This window comes from Elephantulus edwardii, unplaced genomic scaffold (genome assembly GCF_000299155.1).
Source record: "Elephantulus edwardii isolate Elephantulus edwardi_28Jun2011 unplaced genomic scaffold, EleEdw1.0 scaffold00059, whole genome shotgun sequence".
Lineage (NCBI taxonomy): Eukaryota > Metazoa > Chordata > Mammalia > Macroscelidea > Macroscelididae > Elephantulus > Elephantulus edwardii.
The window spans coordinates 12,008,967-12,025,359 of NW_006399809.1; the positions used below are offsets into that span (position 1 = coordinate 12,008,967).

Sequence of the window (16,393 nt, forward strand, 5' to 3'; positions counted from 1 at the left end):
TAAGGTAACTCCACTTTCATCGCACTCTGAAATAATCCCTTGTATTTACACTTTTCAAGTCCTTCTTTAATTATTACACAACCTTAGATTTATAATAAATCTGAGATTATAACTTGAAGCAATATTAGAAAGCAGAGTAGAACTGCCCCGAGTATTACCAAGGCAGAAGATCTTCCCAGGAGCTGACTGCTACAGCTTTCCTCTGTGGAGCAAGCTGGTGGGTTCAAACTTCTCACCTTTCAGTTAGCAACCCTCTCTGCCACCAGGAATCCCTTAACTATTACAATGCATTGATAATAATTTTCATCTTGTTCTCTTGTAAAGACACAGAGCTTGATATGATGGTTAGTGAATTTTAGAGGATTGGCTGCAAAAGAACTATCTTCAAAATGTTCTTTCCCTTTACGTAAACTATTTGCGTTTTGGTTAGAAAATTTTATCCATTGACACATCAGTTCACTTGTCAACTTTATACATATATTTAAAAAAAATAAAACCCACCCTTATCCTTCTTGCTCTACCTGTAGGATTTAGTTTGAAATTTTCATCTAAACTTGATAGCACAGTGTCATTAATCCCTACTGGATGTAGTGTGTCCTCTTGCCCACTGTCATCAAGTTGATTCCTACTCATTGCCATCCTCAACTGGATTTTCATGGCTATAAGTCTTTCCTGGGGGAGATTGTCCATTTTTCCCCGGAGGAACCACTGGAGGATTTGAACCACAACCTTTGGGTGACCAGCACAGCTTCCTACAGACTAGATCACCATCCTCCTAGGAGCAATTAAATCTCCTCCAGTTCTGCTGAACTGTTCATCTTTCTGTATAGTCCCTGAAAGGACAAATTTCATTTGAACAGAGACCATGTGCTCTTTATCTTTGTGCCCTCCACCACCTAGCTTAATGACTAATAATAAATGAATCAATTCTCAGTGTTTATAAATTGAATTAACGTCAGAGTGTTTTTATAAGCTATAGAAAGCACACTTAAGAGAAAGTGTTTTAATTTATGATATACGTTTATTATTTAAAAATATGTATATATTTATTGTAATGGTGCTCTGGTGGCCTCTTGGTAGGGGGCTGTGCTGCCAACCAGAAGGCACACATTTGAATCCACCAGCTTCTTGGAGAGAGAAGGCTGGCCAGTCTCCTTGTGCTTTTTACAGCCACAGAGAACTTGCTTGAAGGGTCAGCTGTGAGTTAGTTCTCATATGACAATACAAAACAACGTCTGGGTATATACTTATATATGTTGTTGTTATGTACTTTTGAGTTTGAACCAACCCATAACTGATCCTATGGTGGGATTCAAAGGCATTTAATCATATGGGAGGGAATTGCTCATCCTTCTTTCATGGAGCAGCTGATGGATTCAAACTGCATGCCTTTGGAATGGTAGTACAGCTTCTTGACACTAGGCTCCTAGCGTTCCCTGAAAAGAAAGAAATAAATATAAAAAAATAATATTAATAAAAAGAAAAATAAAAAAGAAAAAATACATAAAATAAATATATATATATTTAAAAACTACAGAATTCTATTTCTGTTATAATTATAAAAATGTCATTATATTCAATTTAAAAAGATACAGTTTACCTCCTATCTTGGAATATTTTGACTTCTTGTTAGTATTTTATAATTTTAGATCATACTGAATGGAGCTCTGGTGGTCTAATAGTGAGGAACTGCACTGTAATCCCAAAGGCACAGGATTCTAATCCAGCAGCTGCTCTGTGGGAGAAGGATGAGCAGTCAGTTCTGACTTCAGGGCACACAACAATTAGACCACACAGATAGCCTGCTTAGAAGATGTTTACAGTTATTTCAAAAATAGACTTTCAAAATGAAATCTTGCCAGAGTGAATGAGGGAAACAAGTTTCTTCTTCTATGTTGTTGTTGTTATGTGCCGTCGAGTCACTTGCAACTCATAGCGACCCTATGTTCGACAGCCCTAAACTCTGCTCTGTCCTGTGCCAATCGCACTGTCTCTGACACACCCATCCCGATTACTTCAGTCACTGAATCAATCCACCTCATAGAGGGTCTTCCCCTCCTGCACTGTCCCTCCACCCTACCAAGCATGATGTCTCTCTCCAAGGCCCTGTCTCTCCTTACAACATGTCCGAAGTATGTCAGATGAAGCTCCATAATCCTTGCCTCCAAGGATTAGCCTGGTTTAACCCTCTCCAGGATGAATCTGTTTGTTTTCTTGGCAGTCCAGGGTATATTCAATACTCTTCTCCAGCACCACAGCTCAAAGGCATCAATTCTCCTTCTATCCTCCCTAGTCATTGTCCAACTCTCTGATGCATAGCAAATGATTGCAAAGACCATGGCCTGTATCAGGTGGACCTTAGTCTCTAGAGAGACACCATTGCTCTTGAGTACTTTAGAGAGGTCCCTAACAGCAGACTTTCCCATCGCGATACATTTTTTTATTTCCTGGCTGCTGGTGCCAGGACTGTTGACTGTGGAGCCGAGCAAACTGAAGCTGTGAACAATCTCAATCTCTTCACCATCCATCCTGATGCTACCAATTGGTCCAGTGGTAAGAATCTTTGTCTTCTTGACATTGAGCCTCAATACATACTGAAGGCTGCAGTCCTTGACCCTCTGCAGCAAGTGCATGAGGTCCTCCTCAGTTTCAGCAAGCAGGGTTGTGTCATCTGCATAACGCAGATTGTTAATAAATCTTCCACCAATCCTCATGCCACACTTCTCCTCATGGAGCCCAGCCTGCCAGATAATCTGCTCTGCATACAGGTTGAAAAGGTACGGAGATAGGATACATCCTTTCCTATACCATCTTAATTATTAAAGCAGTAGCTGTGTGTGAGAGAAGATTCTTTTTGGTCTCTTGACCACCCTTTAGAAGCAACAAACAACCCTGTGGATCCTTGTTTATTTCTTTATATGCATACTTAATAGAGATGGGGCTATTGCTAACACATTTCTTATTTCTCTAGTTTATTTCCTTCTTTATTCATAATGTCAATCTATAAAGAGAAAAATAGCTAAAGTTTTTAGACGCTGTACCGTAAATGCCCTTGGACTTTAAAAAAATGAGCATTTTGGAGGCATATTCAAATGTCCTTAAAATTAGTCTATGGCCATGCAAAGCTGAACGTGCCTAATCTCATCAAATGTCCTTAAATTTAGTGTTATCAGATAATCAACCTTCTAAATTTCTGATGTTATTCATAGAAGAAATTAGTCAGTTGAGATAATGCAAAGGGTCCATTTTAAGTGTTGAGTAATATTGCAACTTGTATATTTGTTTAGCTCACTTTTCAGGAAAATGTGAAAATTTAAAAAAAATGTGCCTTTATTTTGTAATTTACAAAGCAATTCTCAAAGCATTAATGTTTTTGGCAAATTTGTATGTAAAGCTGTTTATGAGATTATGTTGATTTCTTAATATGAAGAGAAAGCAGCTGCCTCAATCTGTTTACCCTCCCAGTTAAGAGTATTTGAATGCCCTCCCTCCCCCTCAATTACTTTGGGCTTTAATGTTGATGCTACTGAGTTATGACTTTTGAAAGGCCTCCTTGGCTCTGATCAAGGAACTGTTGGCACGAATGCTGCTCTTCCTGCCCCAGTGTGCTCATGTGGACAGTGAGGCATTTGATGGCTCTGAAAGTACAGCCAGAGTGCTCCTTGGAAGCAAAGATGGTGAAGCTTCATCTCTCAAACAATAGATATGTAGCTAGCTGTGACTATTCCTTATAAAGGAATGTCATGCTTGGGAAGGTCAGTGAAGGAGGGAAAGATCCCCAGTGAGACAGACTGACACAGTGACTTCAGCAGCTCCTGTTTACACAATCCCCTCACCACCCCAGTACCTCTTGTTGTTTGCTGGTGAGTTGAGTATAACTTCTGAACAGCAGACCTGAACCCTGTCCTATCCTCCATCTTCATCATCTCAACAGACTTGAGCCCATTGCTGCGGTCACTTTGCCATTCCATCTTGTTGAGGGTCTTCCTCTCTTTGGTTTACTCTCCATCTCTCCAAGCATGATGTTCCTTTCAAAAGAATAAATAGCTTCTCATAACAATATGTCCAAAGTATGTGAGAAGAAGCTTTGCCATCCTTGGCTCTAAAGAGCATTAACTGTTACTACATTTTTAAATGCTCCCAACCCCAGCTACACTATTCATGTCTGCCTTTGTCTATAAGACACCCATTCCTAGTTGCCGCTGTCTATTGGCCTCCAGTTTATGAGTTTTGAGCCATCCTCTCCGTAGATACCTTCTCTCTGAGGCTTTCCTTGACCATTCCCACCAGCCTGGATCCGTCCCCCCTGTGAACTTCTTCAGCACTCTGGCCTTTCTCATGACACTGAGAGACCTGAAGATATTCTTGAGATGCTGGGGAAAAAGAACTAACTCCCTAGTCCTGATTGAATGTCTTTGAGCTCAGAAATGATATCCTTTTGTTATCCATTTTCTCCAGATTACCAAGCTGAAAATAGATAGCAACCCTTTTGCCAAAGGATTCCGGGACTCCTCCAGACTCACTGACATTGAGAGGTAATGAGAAGTTTCTGTTTACTCTTTTGTCCAGATAAGATAAAGAAAAGAGAGTGTTTGTAAGGACACTCTCCTTTCAACTCTTTAAGAACCGTAACTTTACTGAGTAGGACTTCCCATTCTCTGTGGTTTCCCCACCCCCTACCCCTTGTAGATATAAACCCTATGGATATTTGAACTACTTAAGGCCTCACAGCTGCTAGTACTTGCTTTCTGAGGTGGTTTTGTGAAGTGGTTTCTTTACTCAAGACATTTATTCAGCTGAAAAAGACTGGGCCTTATTATTATCAAAGACTCAGTTCTTTCGGTGATAGGAATTACAAGTCATCTTTGAAAGAGTGACAATCTGCAAAAAATGGAATAGTGTTAGTTTCTTACCTTCTGAAGTGATTGTATTTGTTCACTTAGCGTATGACTATCATTTGGAATTTTGAGAGGGGAAAAAAAAGAAATAAGATTTAAGTTAAAGTCACTTAATTTTACCTTTTGTGTTACTTTTTGCTATTGAATTGGAATAAACCCATAAAGACCCTCCAGCAGGTTTTCAGAGGCAGTAAACCTCATGGAAGGAGATTGCCCATCTTTCTCCTACAAAGCACCTGGTGGATTTGAACTGTGCATTTTGAGGATTGTGCAGTTTCCTATCACTCGGCCACCAGAGCTCCCTAATAGGGTTGCTGTTGTCTTAGATGCTACTGAGCTGTCCCTTGACCCCGGGTGACCTCTTATGTAGAGAGTAGAACTGCTTCATGCAGATTTTGGCTGTAGTTCATATAGAAGCAGTTTGACAAGCCTTTCTTCTGCAGTGTTGTTGAGTGGGTTTGATACACCCCCCCCCACCCCAAGGCTTCTTAGATTCAATTGAAAACATATCGAGTATCAGGACCTTTAAGAAGAGAAGTAACATTCATATATAGGTAACTTATTTTGTGTTGTTATTAACTTAAAATTATACACATAATGTGAGACTGTCTGTGTGTACCACTAAATATCTAAAAAGTTCATAGGAATATTCAAACAAGATTTTTCAAACAAATGGAGAATATTTTTTCCGTATTGTGTAGCTTCCTAGTGTGTGTGTAACTCTTTTTTAATTGGTTTACATATTGTCATTCGCGTACCTTATGCTTTATTCATGTACATTGTGTTTTATGTGATTACTCATATACATTGTTGTATATGATCAATTACTATTGATCTCTCTCTGCCTTTTATTACACTGTCCCCTTGAGTCCTCATTGCATCTTTCTTCTATCTTCATCCCTCCAGCTGCTCACTAACCTCTGATATCCCACTGAATTTCCTGCTCGCCCTTTTCCTTCCTTTTCTCTTCTTTTTTTTTTTGAACATTCATAGATATCTTGCTCAGTTATTCTCCTATTTTCACAATAGTGGTCTTATGGAGTATTTACTCTTTTGTGACTGAGTTATTTCACACAATGTAATGTTCTCCAGGCTCCCATGTTGTGTCATATTTTTATGAATACTCATATTGTTCTTTTCCTTGGAGGCAAGGATTGTAAAGCTTTGTCTGACATACTTTGGACATGTTGCAAGGAAGGACCAGTCCTTGGAGAAGGCTGTCATGCTTGGGAGGGTGGAGCGACAGCACAAGAGAGGAAGACCCTGCATGAGATGGATTGATTCAGAGTCTGGGGTAATGGGGCTAGGTATGTTGGAGACAGTGAAATTGGTACAGGATAGAGCAGAGTTTAGGCTGTTGTACATAGGGTCACTATGAGTCGCAGGCGATTTGACGACACATAACAATAAAAACATGTTGTTCTTTAGGGCTGTATAGTAATTCATTGTATGAATATACCACAGATTCTCTATCTAGTTGTTGATAGAGATCTGGGTTGTTTCCATTTTCTTGCTATAGTGAATGTCTCTGCTTGGGGTATATTCCTACAGGAGAATAACTGGGTCTTATGTCTATGTTCAGCTTTTTGAGGAAGTGCTAAACTGACTTCCATAGTGGTGGCACCTTTTTACAATCCCATCGACATTGCATGAGAATTCCATTCTCTCTGCATCCTTGCCAACAATGTTGACAGGTAGGTTACCCCATGAACTCTGTTTTCTTGTAACCCCATACATGTGTATAATCATACCCTGCTGTTTCTTCTATAATTTTCTTACCTAGAAGACTGTCACATCTTCTGACCTAAGTACCTAAATACTACATTCCAATTAAAGAATAAAATAGTCATGCAATATCTGTCAGTTCCTTTCCTAACCCAATTGGCAGACTATAGAATGGTGGTTTTGGCTGGGAAATAGATACGGAGGCTGTCAGTGAGAGTCAACAGAAGCAAGAATTATGGAGTTTGAGTAAAAAAGAAGGATTGATCTTTGAAAAGCTTGGTAAATGGTTGAGAATAATGAGGACGAGGAAAGAAACTTGAACTTGTGCTTGAGAATCTAGTATGTAAACCAAAATGTGAAAGAAAACCCCTGAAGTGTGTAAGTTTCCAGGGAGTTGGAACAGAGGAGGGCAAATAGGCCTTGAGATAGACATGAGAGAGAATGTATCAGTAAAAAAATCTGTTTACAAAAGTTGTGTTTTATCTTACTGACCATTGAATCAGAACTGATGCACAGCTGACCCTTCAGTAACTTTTACGAGGCCTTAAGTTACATGAAAGGAGATTGTCCATCTTCTTCTTGGAGATCTGCTGGTGAATTTGAACTACCAGAGAGGCTTGACCTTTGGGTTGAATTATGCCACCAGAACTCTTGCTTAACTTTAGATGTTAATGTTATTGTTGTTATGTGCGACCTAGTGACCTGTGACTTATAATGACTGTATGCACAATAACTTTGAACCTGCCCTATCTTTAGCTAATCTCACTGACTTTGACACACCTGCCCCATTACTCCAGTTACTGTGTCAATCCATTTCATCACGGGTCTTCCTCTTCTGCATTGTCCATCTACCTTTCCAAGCATGATATTCTTCTCCAAGCACTAGTTCCTCCTGGCAACATTTCCAAAATATTTGAGACTTCAAAATTCTTGTGTCCAAAAGCAGCTCAGTTTCACCCTCTCCAGGATGAACCTGTGTTTTCTCTTGGTTTTCCATGGTATGTTCAATGCTCCTCTCCAGTATCACAACTCAAAGACAATGATTCTTCTTCATCTTTAGTCATTGTCCAACTCTGTGGTGCATAGCAAGTAATTGTGAAGACCATGGCCTATATCAGGTGCACCTTAGTTCCTAGACTTGCATCTCTGCTCTTTAGCACTATGGAGAGATTCTTGTCAGCAGATTTTCCTAATTTAATTCACCTTTGATTTCCTAACTGCTGGCGTCAAGAGTGCTGATTCTGGAGCCAAAAAAGCTGTAATTGTTAAGAACCTTTCTTTGTCTATTTTCCATCCATCATGGTGCTGCCAGTCGGCCCAGTGGTGAGAATCTTTGTTTCTTGATGTTGAGTTTTAATCCATATTGAAGACTGCAGTCCTTTACCTTCTGCAGCAAACACCTCAAGTCTTCCTCAATTTTAACAAGAAATGTTGTGTCATTTGCATATCTCAGGTTGTTGATGAGTCTTCCTTTAATTCTGATACCACATTCCTCCTCATAGAGCCGAGACTTCCGAATGATCTGTTCCCCATATAGATTGAAAAGCCATCCCTGATGCACTCCATTCTTGATTTTGAACCATGCAGCTTTTCCTTGCTGTGTTCCAACAACTGCTTTCTGGTTCAAGTATATGTTGTCCAAGAGAACAATTGAGTATTCTGGGATGCCCATTCTTCTCAAGATTAGCCACAATTTGCTATGATCCATACAGTCAAATGCCTTTGCATAGTCAATGAAATATAGATAGACATTCCTTTGGTACTCTGCTTTCGGCCAGGATCCATCTGGCATTGGCAATATTGGTCTAGTGCCACGGGTCCTCTTCTAAACACAGCTTATATTTTTGTAGTTCTTTATTGATGTATTGTTCCAGTCATTTTTGGATAATCTTTAGCAGGATATTGCTTGTGTGTGATATTAGTGATATTACTCAATAATTTCCACACTCTGACATATCATCGTTTTTTTTGGAATGGGAATAAATATTCTATTTTCTATCAGATCTACTGCTTTGGACTGAATCTATGTAGTTTGGATTAAAAGTGGACATTTTCTCAGTTTTAGGAATATAAATAAAGGCACTGGGTCACTGAAATAGTATTGACATGTTCCTTAAATTTTTTATTATTACTATTTGTATCATTTATATACATTGTATTTTCTGCATGTGTGTTATGTGTGACATACAGTCCTTCATTTACATTATATTTAATTCATTTATATTGTGAAAGGTTTTTTCCTCCTTTACAGTTATGCAACTACTTTCACAGAAGTGTGTAAGCCAGGTACTTCATGCCTCATGGTCCAATATCCCTCATTTAGATAGCTAATCGCTGATTTGCCCAAGGGAGCTTATAGTAACAAATTGCATTGTAATCCCTAAGACATACAGTTTGAGTCCACTAGCTCCTTTGTGGGAGAAGGACGGAAATCTACTCATGTGTAATTAACTGCTTCTGAAGACCCGTTGGAATGTAAGCTATGGGTCAGTTCCAACTTGATGGTACACAATAACAATCAAATCAGCACTCTGAGGAAACAAACTTTTGCTGAAGGATCCTCTGTTCAACTTGGAAGCTTTGAACATCTATATCTGTAAGCAAAGTCTAGTCCAGAGCAAGCCATCAGGTTGCAGCAAACATTCCTGTAGTTCAGAGCATGGTCACCTTCTCTTCATCTGGTTAGGTTTTGGTCAGCTCATCCCCAGGCATCCCTGCCTGGGTTCAAATGGGCATCAGCTGCAAGCTCAGGAGTCCACACTTCTCCTTGCTCTTCAGACTTGTGTGTCTCCTTACTCAACCCTAGCCCCCAAATGGGGCCAAGTCAAGTATTGACATATTTTTATTGCTCATCACATCTTCTGTCTTGGATTAGAGGGTTGTTTGTTTGATGCTTCCTCATGGTATGCATAATACCATGACCTTATGCATAATAAGATATAGCCCAGTCCTGCATAATCTTTGTATGTTGGACCCTCATCTTCAGGCACTGTATCATACAATGTTCCTCTGTGGTCCAGTAACATTTTCACTGTGGCTGAACATTTTCACTAGTTTACCTTAGACTGGAAGTTTTACTGTAACCTGGTTTACCTTCCTGGTATCTGAAACACCACTGTCATAGTTTCTAACATTGCAGCAATGAGCAAACAATCATAATATAACAAACTGACAGATGAGTGGTGTTGCTCAGGTGGATGTGACGTCCTAGGAGACAAGTCATGGGCTGGAGTCCCAGCTCTGTGTTTTTACAGGCTGAAGGTCCTAGAGGGGACATTTACATGTTTAGTCTGTTACCTCATCTAGAAAATGGACATACTAAGTCTGCTCACTTTAAGGGTCTATTATCTGTTCCAAGTATGGTATTTTTGAAAGTATTTTATAAACTTAAAAACCCTAAAATTATTATAAGTTCCTCATTTTATCCCATGGTCATTTGATCTATCCATTTTTACTTCACCTAAGTCTACTTTTAAATCTTAATAAGCTATTCCTAGGATAAAAATAGCCATTTAGATGCCCATGTGCTCATGAGATATAGGTGCCATTCTGGCTGCCCTTTGGAATGACAGATTTGATAATGCATGCAGCCACATTTTCCACTTATCAAATAAGCATCGTGATGTCGGGAGTGCTTACATGTACTCGCAGCTAAGTAGTTTCAATGGTCTGAGGGCCAAGAAAACACTCTTCTGTGACCAGCTGAAAGTTTGCAGGATGACCTAAGTAGTGTGAAATTAGTCAAGGTTTCAGATTTCATTTCCAGGTATTTAAGTCCGAGTTTTTCCTAAACAGCCTTTGGGGATGGAACAAATCAGATCAATTGATCTTTAGAGACCTAAAGAAATTAAATTAGTCTGGAGTCAGTTACTGCACTAAACCATCTAGTAATTGAATTGCTCCTTGTAACTGATTGAAAACAGCTCCTATCTGTAACAATATAGGGAGCTTTTTTTCATAAGAGATCTGAGAGAAAAACACATTTTTTTATGACATGATGACAGAAATTGCACTTTTCTGATATAATTGAATACGATGCTATAAATATGTGACCTTAATGATTTGAAGTCTCCTATTTCAGATTTACAACTTCTATGTGAGACACACAAACAGAAATGCCTTTAGGACTGATTCTATTTGCCTTCTACCTCTAAACTCAGTTCATTCCTTTCTATAATTGTGCAGGCTCTTGGGATACTGTAACAGGCATTATAATTTTGCTTTGTTTTGTTTTTCATGGTCTAATTTTGCTAGGCTTCATTCAGATACTTGAATGTCTTCTATACATATATGTATAGTTTCACTTTTCAGTGATAACATCTCCCTCATTTGAAAAAGGAAGCCCACTTCATTAACAAAAGTAGAAGTCATTTTTGTTAGATGCTGTGCACATATGTATACTATTGACAGTTAGGCAATCCAAAAGCTTAAGTGAGTTTAAAAAAAATATAATCTAATTTAAGAGAAAGAATTATCTGTTGGTTCTATAGCATAAATAAGTTGAGCCAGACTGACAGTTGACATTTAATTTTTTTTTTTTAAATCCTGAAGGCAGGAAAAAAAGAAACAGAGTTTTTACAAAGTGTTTTATTCCAAGTTATTCAGTGTTTTATAAAAACAATTCATGCTCATTGCAGAAAAATGAGAAAGTACTGAGCAAATTAAAGCATAAAAAATAATGAAATAATCATTTTCTCAGAGATAATTGTCGGTAAAGCCTTGTTATATAGTCTTCTAGATACTTTCCTATTACATATTAAGATTTTTCCCTTTAAAGTTTATCATATCACAAATACTATTTTTCATCATTTTTCATTTGCCATTAATATGTATATGTGTGCAGTACACTTTTTAATAGATGCAAGGACTATACAGAGTCACTGTTTCAGAAGAAATTGGCTCACACAGAAGAGTTTAATGAAGTAACATATGAGCAAGAGCCTGTAGTGATGAAGGAAGAAGTTCAAATTGCTCTGAAATAATTGTCAAAAAAACAAGGCTCCAGGAGTTGACAGCATACCAGTTGACATATTTCAACAAACAGATGCTGCTCTGGATGTGCTAACTAAGTTGTGCAAAGAAATCGGGAGGACAGCCAGCTGGCCAACACAAGGAAGAGGTTGATATTTGCTCCCTTTCCAAAGAAAGGTGACCTGACAGAGTGTGAAAATTATTGAACAATATCATTAATATCACATGCAAGCAAGATTCTGCTGCAAATTATTCAAAAATGACTGGAACAAAATGTCAACAGAGAACTTCCAGATATGCAGGCTGGAATTAGAAGAGGTCATGGTACTAGGGATATTATAGCTAATGTTAGATGGATCTTGGCAGAAAGCAGAGAGTACCAGAAGAATGTCCATCTGTACTTCATTAATTATGCAAAGGCATTTGACTATGTGGATCACAACAAGCTGTGGCTTACTCTGAGAAGAATGGAAATCCCAGAACATTTGATTGTGCTTATGCGAAACCTGTACTTGGACCAGGAGGCAGTCGTCAGAAAAGAGAAAAGAAACACTGCATGGTTTAAAATTGGGAAGGGTGTCCGCCAGGAATATATTCTGTTTCCATACCTTTCCAATTTGTATGCAGAACAGATCATCTGGGACATTTGACATCAGGATTGGTGGAAGACTCATCAACAACCTGCATTATGCAGATGAGACAACCCTGCTTGCTGAAACTGAGGAGGACCTGAAGTGCTTGCTGCAGAAGGTCAAGGGCTGCAGCCTTCAGTACGGATTGAAGCTCAACATCAAGAAAACAAAGATTCTTACCACTGGACCAATTGGCAGCATCAGTATGGATGGTGAAGAGATTGAGATAGTTAACAGCTTTAGTTTGCTTGGCTCCACAGTCAACACTCTTGAGACCATTAGCCAGGAAATCAAGAGACAAATTGCACTGGGAAAGTCAGCTGTCAGGGACCTCTCCAGAATACTGAAGAGCAACAACGTCAGGCTGGATACAGGTGTACCTGATCTGGGCTGTAGTCTTTACAGTTACGTGCTATGCATCAGAGAGCTGGACAGTGAGTAGGGACGGTAGAAAGAAAATTGATGCCTTTGAGCTGTGGTGCTGGATAAGAGTGTTGAATATACCATGGACTGCTAGGAGAACAAACAGGTTTGTCCTGGAGAGGGAGAAGCTGGGCTGCTCCTTGGAGGCAAGGATTCTGAAGCTTTGTCTGACATACTTTAGACATGTTAACACGGAGGGACCAGTCCTTGGAGAGAGACATCATGTTTGGGAGAGTGGAGGGACAGTGCACGAGAGGAAGACCCTCAATGAGATGGATTGATTCTGTGATTGGGGTAGTAGTACTGGGTATGTCGGAGACAGTGAAGTTGGCACAGGATAGAGCAGGATTTAGGGCTCTTGTACCAAGCGACTTGACAGCACCTAACAATAGCAACAACCTATTATGTAGGTACTTTAAAGGAAGTGAGGCCATGGTTTTTCTGATCACTTGCTGTGCATCTGAGAACTGGACAATGAATAAAGATAGCATAAGAATTGATGCCTTTGAGCTATGGTTTTGGAGAAGAGAACTGAACATTGCATGGATTGCCAAAAGAACTAACAAATATGTCTTGGAGAGGGTGAAGCCAGAGTGCTCTTTACAGGCAAGGATGAAGAGGCTTCACCTCACATACTTTGGGCATGTTGCTTAGAGGAGCTGTTCCTTGGATAGTGGCATAATACTTGGAAGAACGAAGGGTTAGCAAAGGAGAGAAAGAGCCTTGACCACATGAATTGACACAGTGACTGCCTCAGTGAGTTCTTGCGAGTCAGGAAGTGTGAAGGTGGCACAGACTGGGATGGGGTTCAGGTCTGCTATTCATTGGGTTTCTTGCTATGAGTTGTACTTGACTCGATGGCACTGAACAATACCAACATGTACCTTAATTTGACAATTTTTTTGTTAGTCATTGTGTTTTCCTACTTTTTGCCATTAGAAACTCTCTGGGGAAAAAAGTATTTGAAACACAGCTGTACTTGTATTTTCTTAGTAAAATTCCTTTAAGTGAAAGTCTATATGAAAGGTAAAAATGTTTCTACGGCTTTTTCCATACTTCCACATTACCTGCTCTCTCTAAAAACATACACTTTAATAACTTTTTTCAACATTATTAATATTTCTTTGTCTTTATCCATTTGATAGTCAACAATTTATAACATTGCTCCAAACTGCTTTTATCAATTGGCCTGTGTATGTATTTATCTATTTTTATTCCCCTTTTAGATTGTTAGTCTCTTTTTTTCATTCTCTTAATATATCAGACACATGGTAATTTGCAAAGGCAGAAGTGAAAATATTAATATCTAATAAAATAAACCTTAAGGTAAAAACCAGCATAAGAGATAAAGAAGGATAGTATATAATGATTAAAGGGTCAATAGAGTAAGAGGGCATCACTATAATTAGTGTCTCTGCGCTGAATGATAAAGACAAAAAATACACAAAACAAACAACTGAAAAAAAGAGAAAACAGCACAATAATAGCAGGAGACTTCCATACACCACTATCAATGAAGAACAGAATGAGAGAAACCCAACAAAGGTGCAGAAGACCTAACCTATGCAATTAATGAACTCTTAGACCTCACAGACATAGTTCTGTTGGCCTAGTGGTAAGACGTTGTGCTGTAATCTCAAAGGCATGTAATTTAAATCCACTAGATGCTCCAAAGGATGAGTAATCTCCCCTGTGATGAACTGCCTCTGAAAACCCAATAGAGAACCAGCTCTGAGTCATTTCTGACTCACTGGCACACAACAACTACATATGAGTAGAACATATAAATAGGTTATAGAGCAAGCCTTGATAAATTCAGGAACTGTGAAATATTACAAAACATCCTCTCAGAACATATACTGTACAATGAGGGATCAAGAACAGGAGGACAAGGAAAAAATATATTCTTGGAAACTAAATAACATCCAGCATGAACACTACTGAGCAATAGGGAAAAAAAATTAAAAATGAAATTTAATAGTTTCTCCAAACAAGTGAGAATGAAAACACAACATACTAACACCTTGAGGATACAGCCAAAGCACTTCCTCAAGGTTAGTTTATAGCAATAAACAAACACATTAAGAAAAAATAAAAACGAGCGTCTTAATCTGTGTCCAAAAATTAGAAAAATAATAGCAAGTAGATTTGACAACCTCTAAAAGAAAGGAAACAATAAATATTTGAGCAAAAATAAATGAAACAGAAAGCAAAAAAACAATAGAAAGTATCAACATGACTTTCAAAGAGTTGATTCTTTGAAAGGATTATTAAAATTGACAAACCATTTGCAAACCTAACAAAGGAAAAGAAATGGTGCAACATAAATGAGAAATGAAATGGACAACATTTAAATAGATAGAACCAAACAAAATAATAAGGATAATAACAGAACAACATTTAGAGTAGTAAGCCAATAAATTTTAAAATCTAGAAGAAATGGACAAATTCTGAGAAACCCACAATCTACCTAAACTAACACAGGCAGAGGAAGAACACTCAAACAAGGTCATGATAAAAGAAGAAACTGAATGGCTATAAAACAAAAACAAACCCAAACATTGGTGTACAAGTCTCCGTTTGTGCCTCAGTTCTCATTTTTTTTCAGGGTATATTCCAAATAGTTGAATAGATGATACATACGCAATCTCTATGTTCAGCTTTTTGAGGAAACACCAAACTGCCTTACAGAATGGTTGTACCATTTTACAATCCCACCAACAATGTATAAGAGTTCCTTTTTCGCCACATCCTCTCCAACGTTTATTACTTGCTATCCTGTTAAATTTTGCCACTGTGAGATGGTCCCTCATTGAAGTTTTGATATGTATCTCTCTTATTGCCGGTTATTTTGAGCATTTCTTCATGTGTCTGTTTGCCATTCAAATATCTTCCTCTGTGAAAATTCTTTCCATGTCTTTTGCCCATTTTGTAATTATGTTATCAGTCTTTTTCTTGTGGAGGTCCAGGAGTATTCTGTAGACTTTCATTATGAGACTCTTGTCTGAGATGGTATTTCCAAATATTTGTACCCAATCTGTAAGTTTTCACCTTATTGGAAAAATTTTTTAATGTACACATGGTTTTAATCTTTAGAAGGCCCCATTCATCAATTTTATCCTCTTCAGATTGTGAATTCATTTCTGGCTGTATTTGGCAATCTGTTTATACCTTGGACTAGGGTTTCTAAGCTTGATCTCAATTTGTCTCATATGAACTTTATGATTTAGGGCTTTACTCCCAGGTCTCTGATCCATCTTAAATTGATTTTTGTCTGTGGTGTGAGGTGTGGATCCTGTTTCAGCTTTCTGCAGGTGGAAGTCCAGTTTTGTCAGTACCATTTGTTCAAGAGGTTGTCATCTCCCCATTTGATAGCTTTGATTTCCTTGGAACATACTCTGGAAAAAATGAGAACTGAGGCAAAAATGGAGACTTGCACATCAGTGTTCATAGCAGTGTTAATCACCATCACAAGAACATTGAAACAGCCCAGATGTCCAACTACAGGCAAATGGATCAAGAAATTATGGTACATTCACACAATGGAATACTATGCAGCACACAGGAGCAATGATTTTGCAAATTATTACCTAACTTGGGAGGCACTGGAGAGCATTATGCTGAATGAACTTAGTTGAACAAGTACAAATATTATATAAAATCATTAATATAGAATAAGGATCCAAGGCTGGGGAGGGGGGATGGAAAGCAGCAGGATGAGGATGTGCAGGGGGTGAGGGAAAT

At 38.5% G+C, this 16,393-nt stretch overlaps 1 protein-coding gene across 1 annotated transcript in view; it reads left to right on the forward strand.

The window, feature by feature from the left end:
- Positions 1-16,393, forward strand: part of TBX20 (T-box 20) — an 80,000-nt gene that overhangs the window by 24,198 nt on the left and 39,409 nt on the right. Inside the window, exon 6 of the mRNA XM_006887595.1 lies at positions 4,459-4,535. Within this exon, the coding sequence (XP_006887657.1) occupies positions 4,459-4,535 (77 nt within the window). The remainder of the gene's footprint in view (positions 1-4,458; positions 4,536-16,393) is intronic.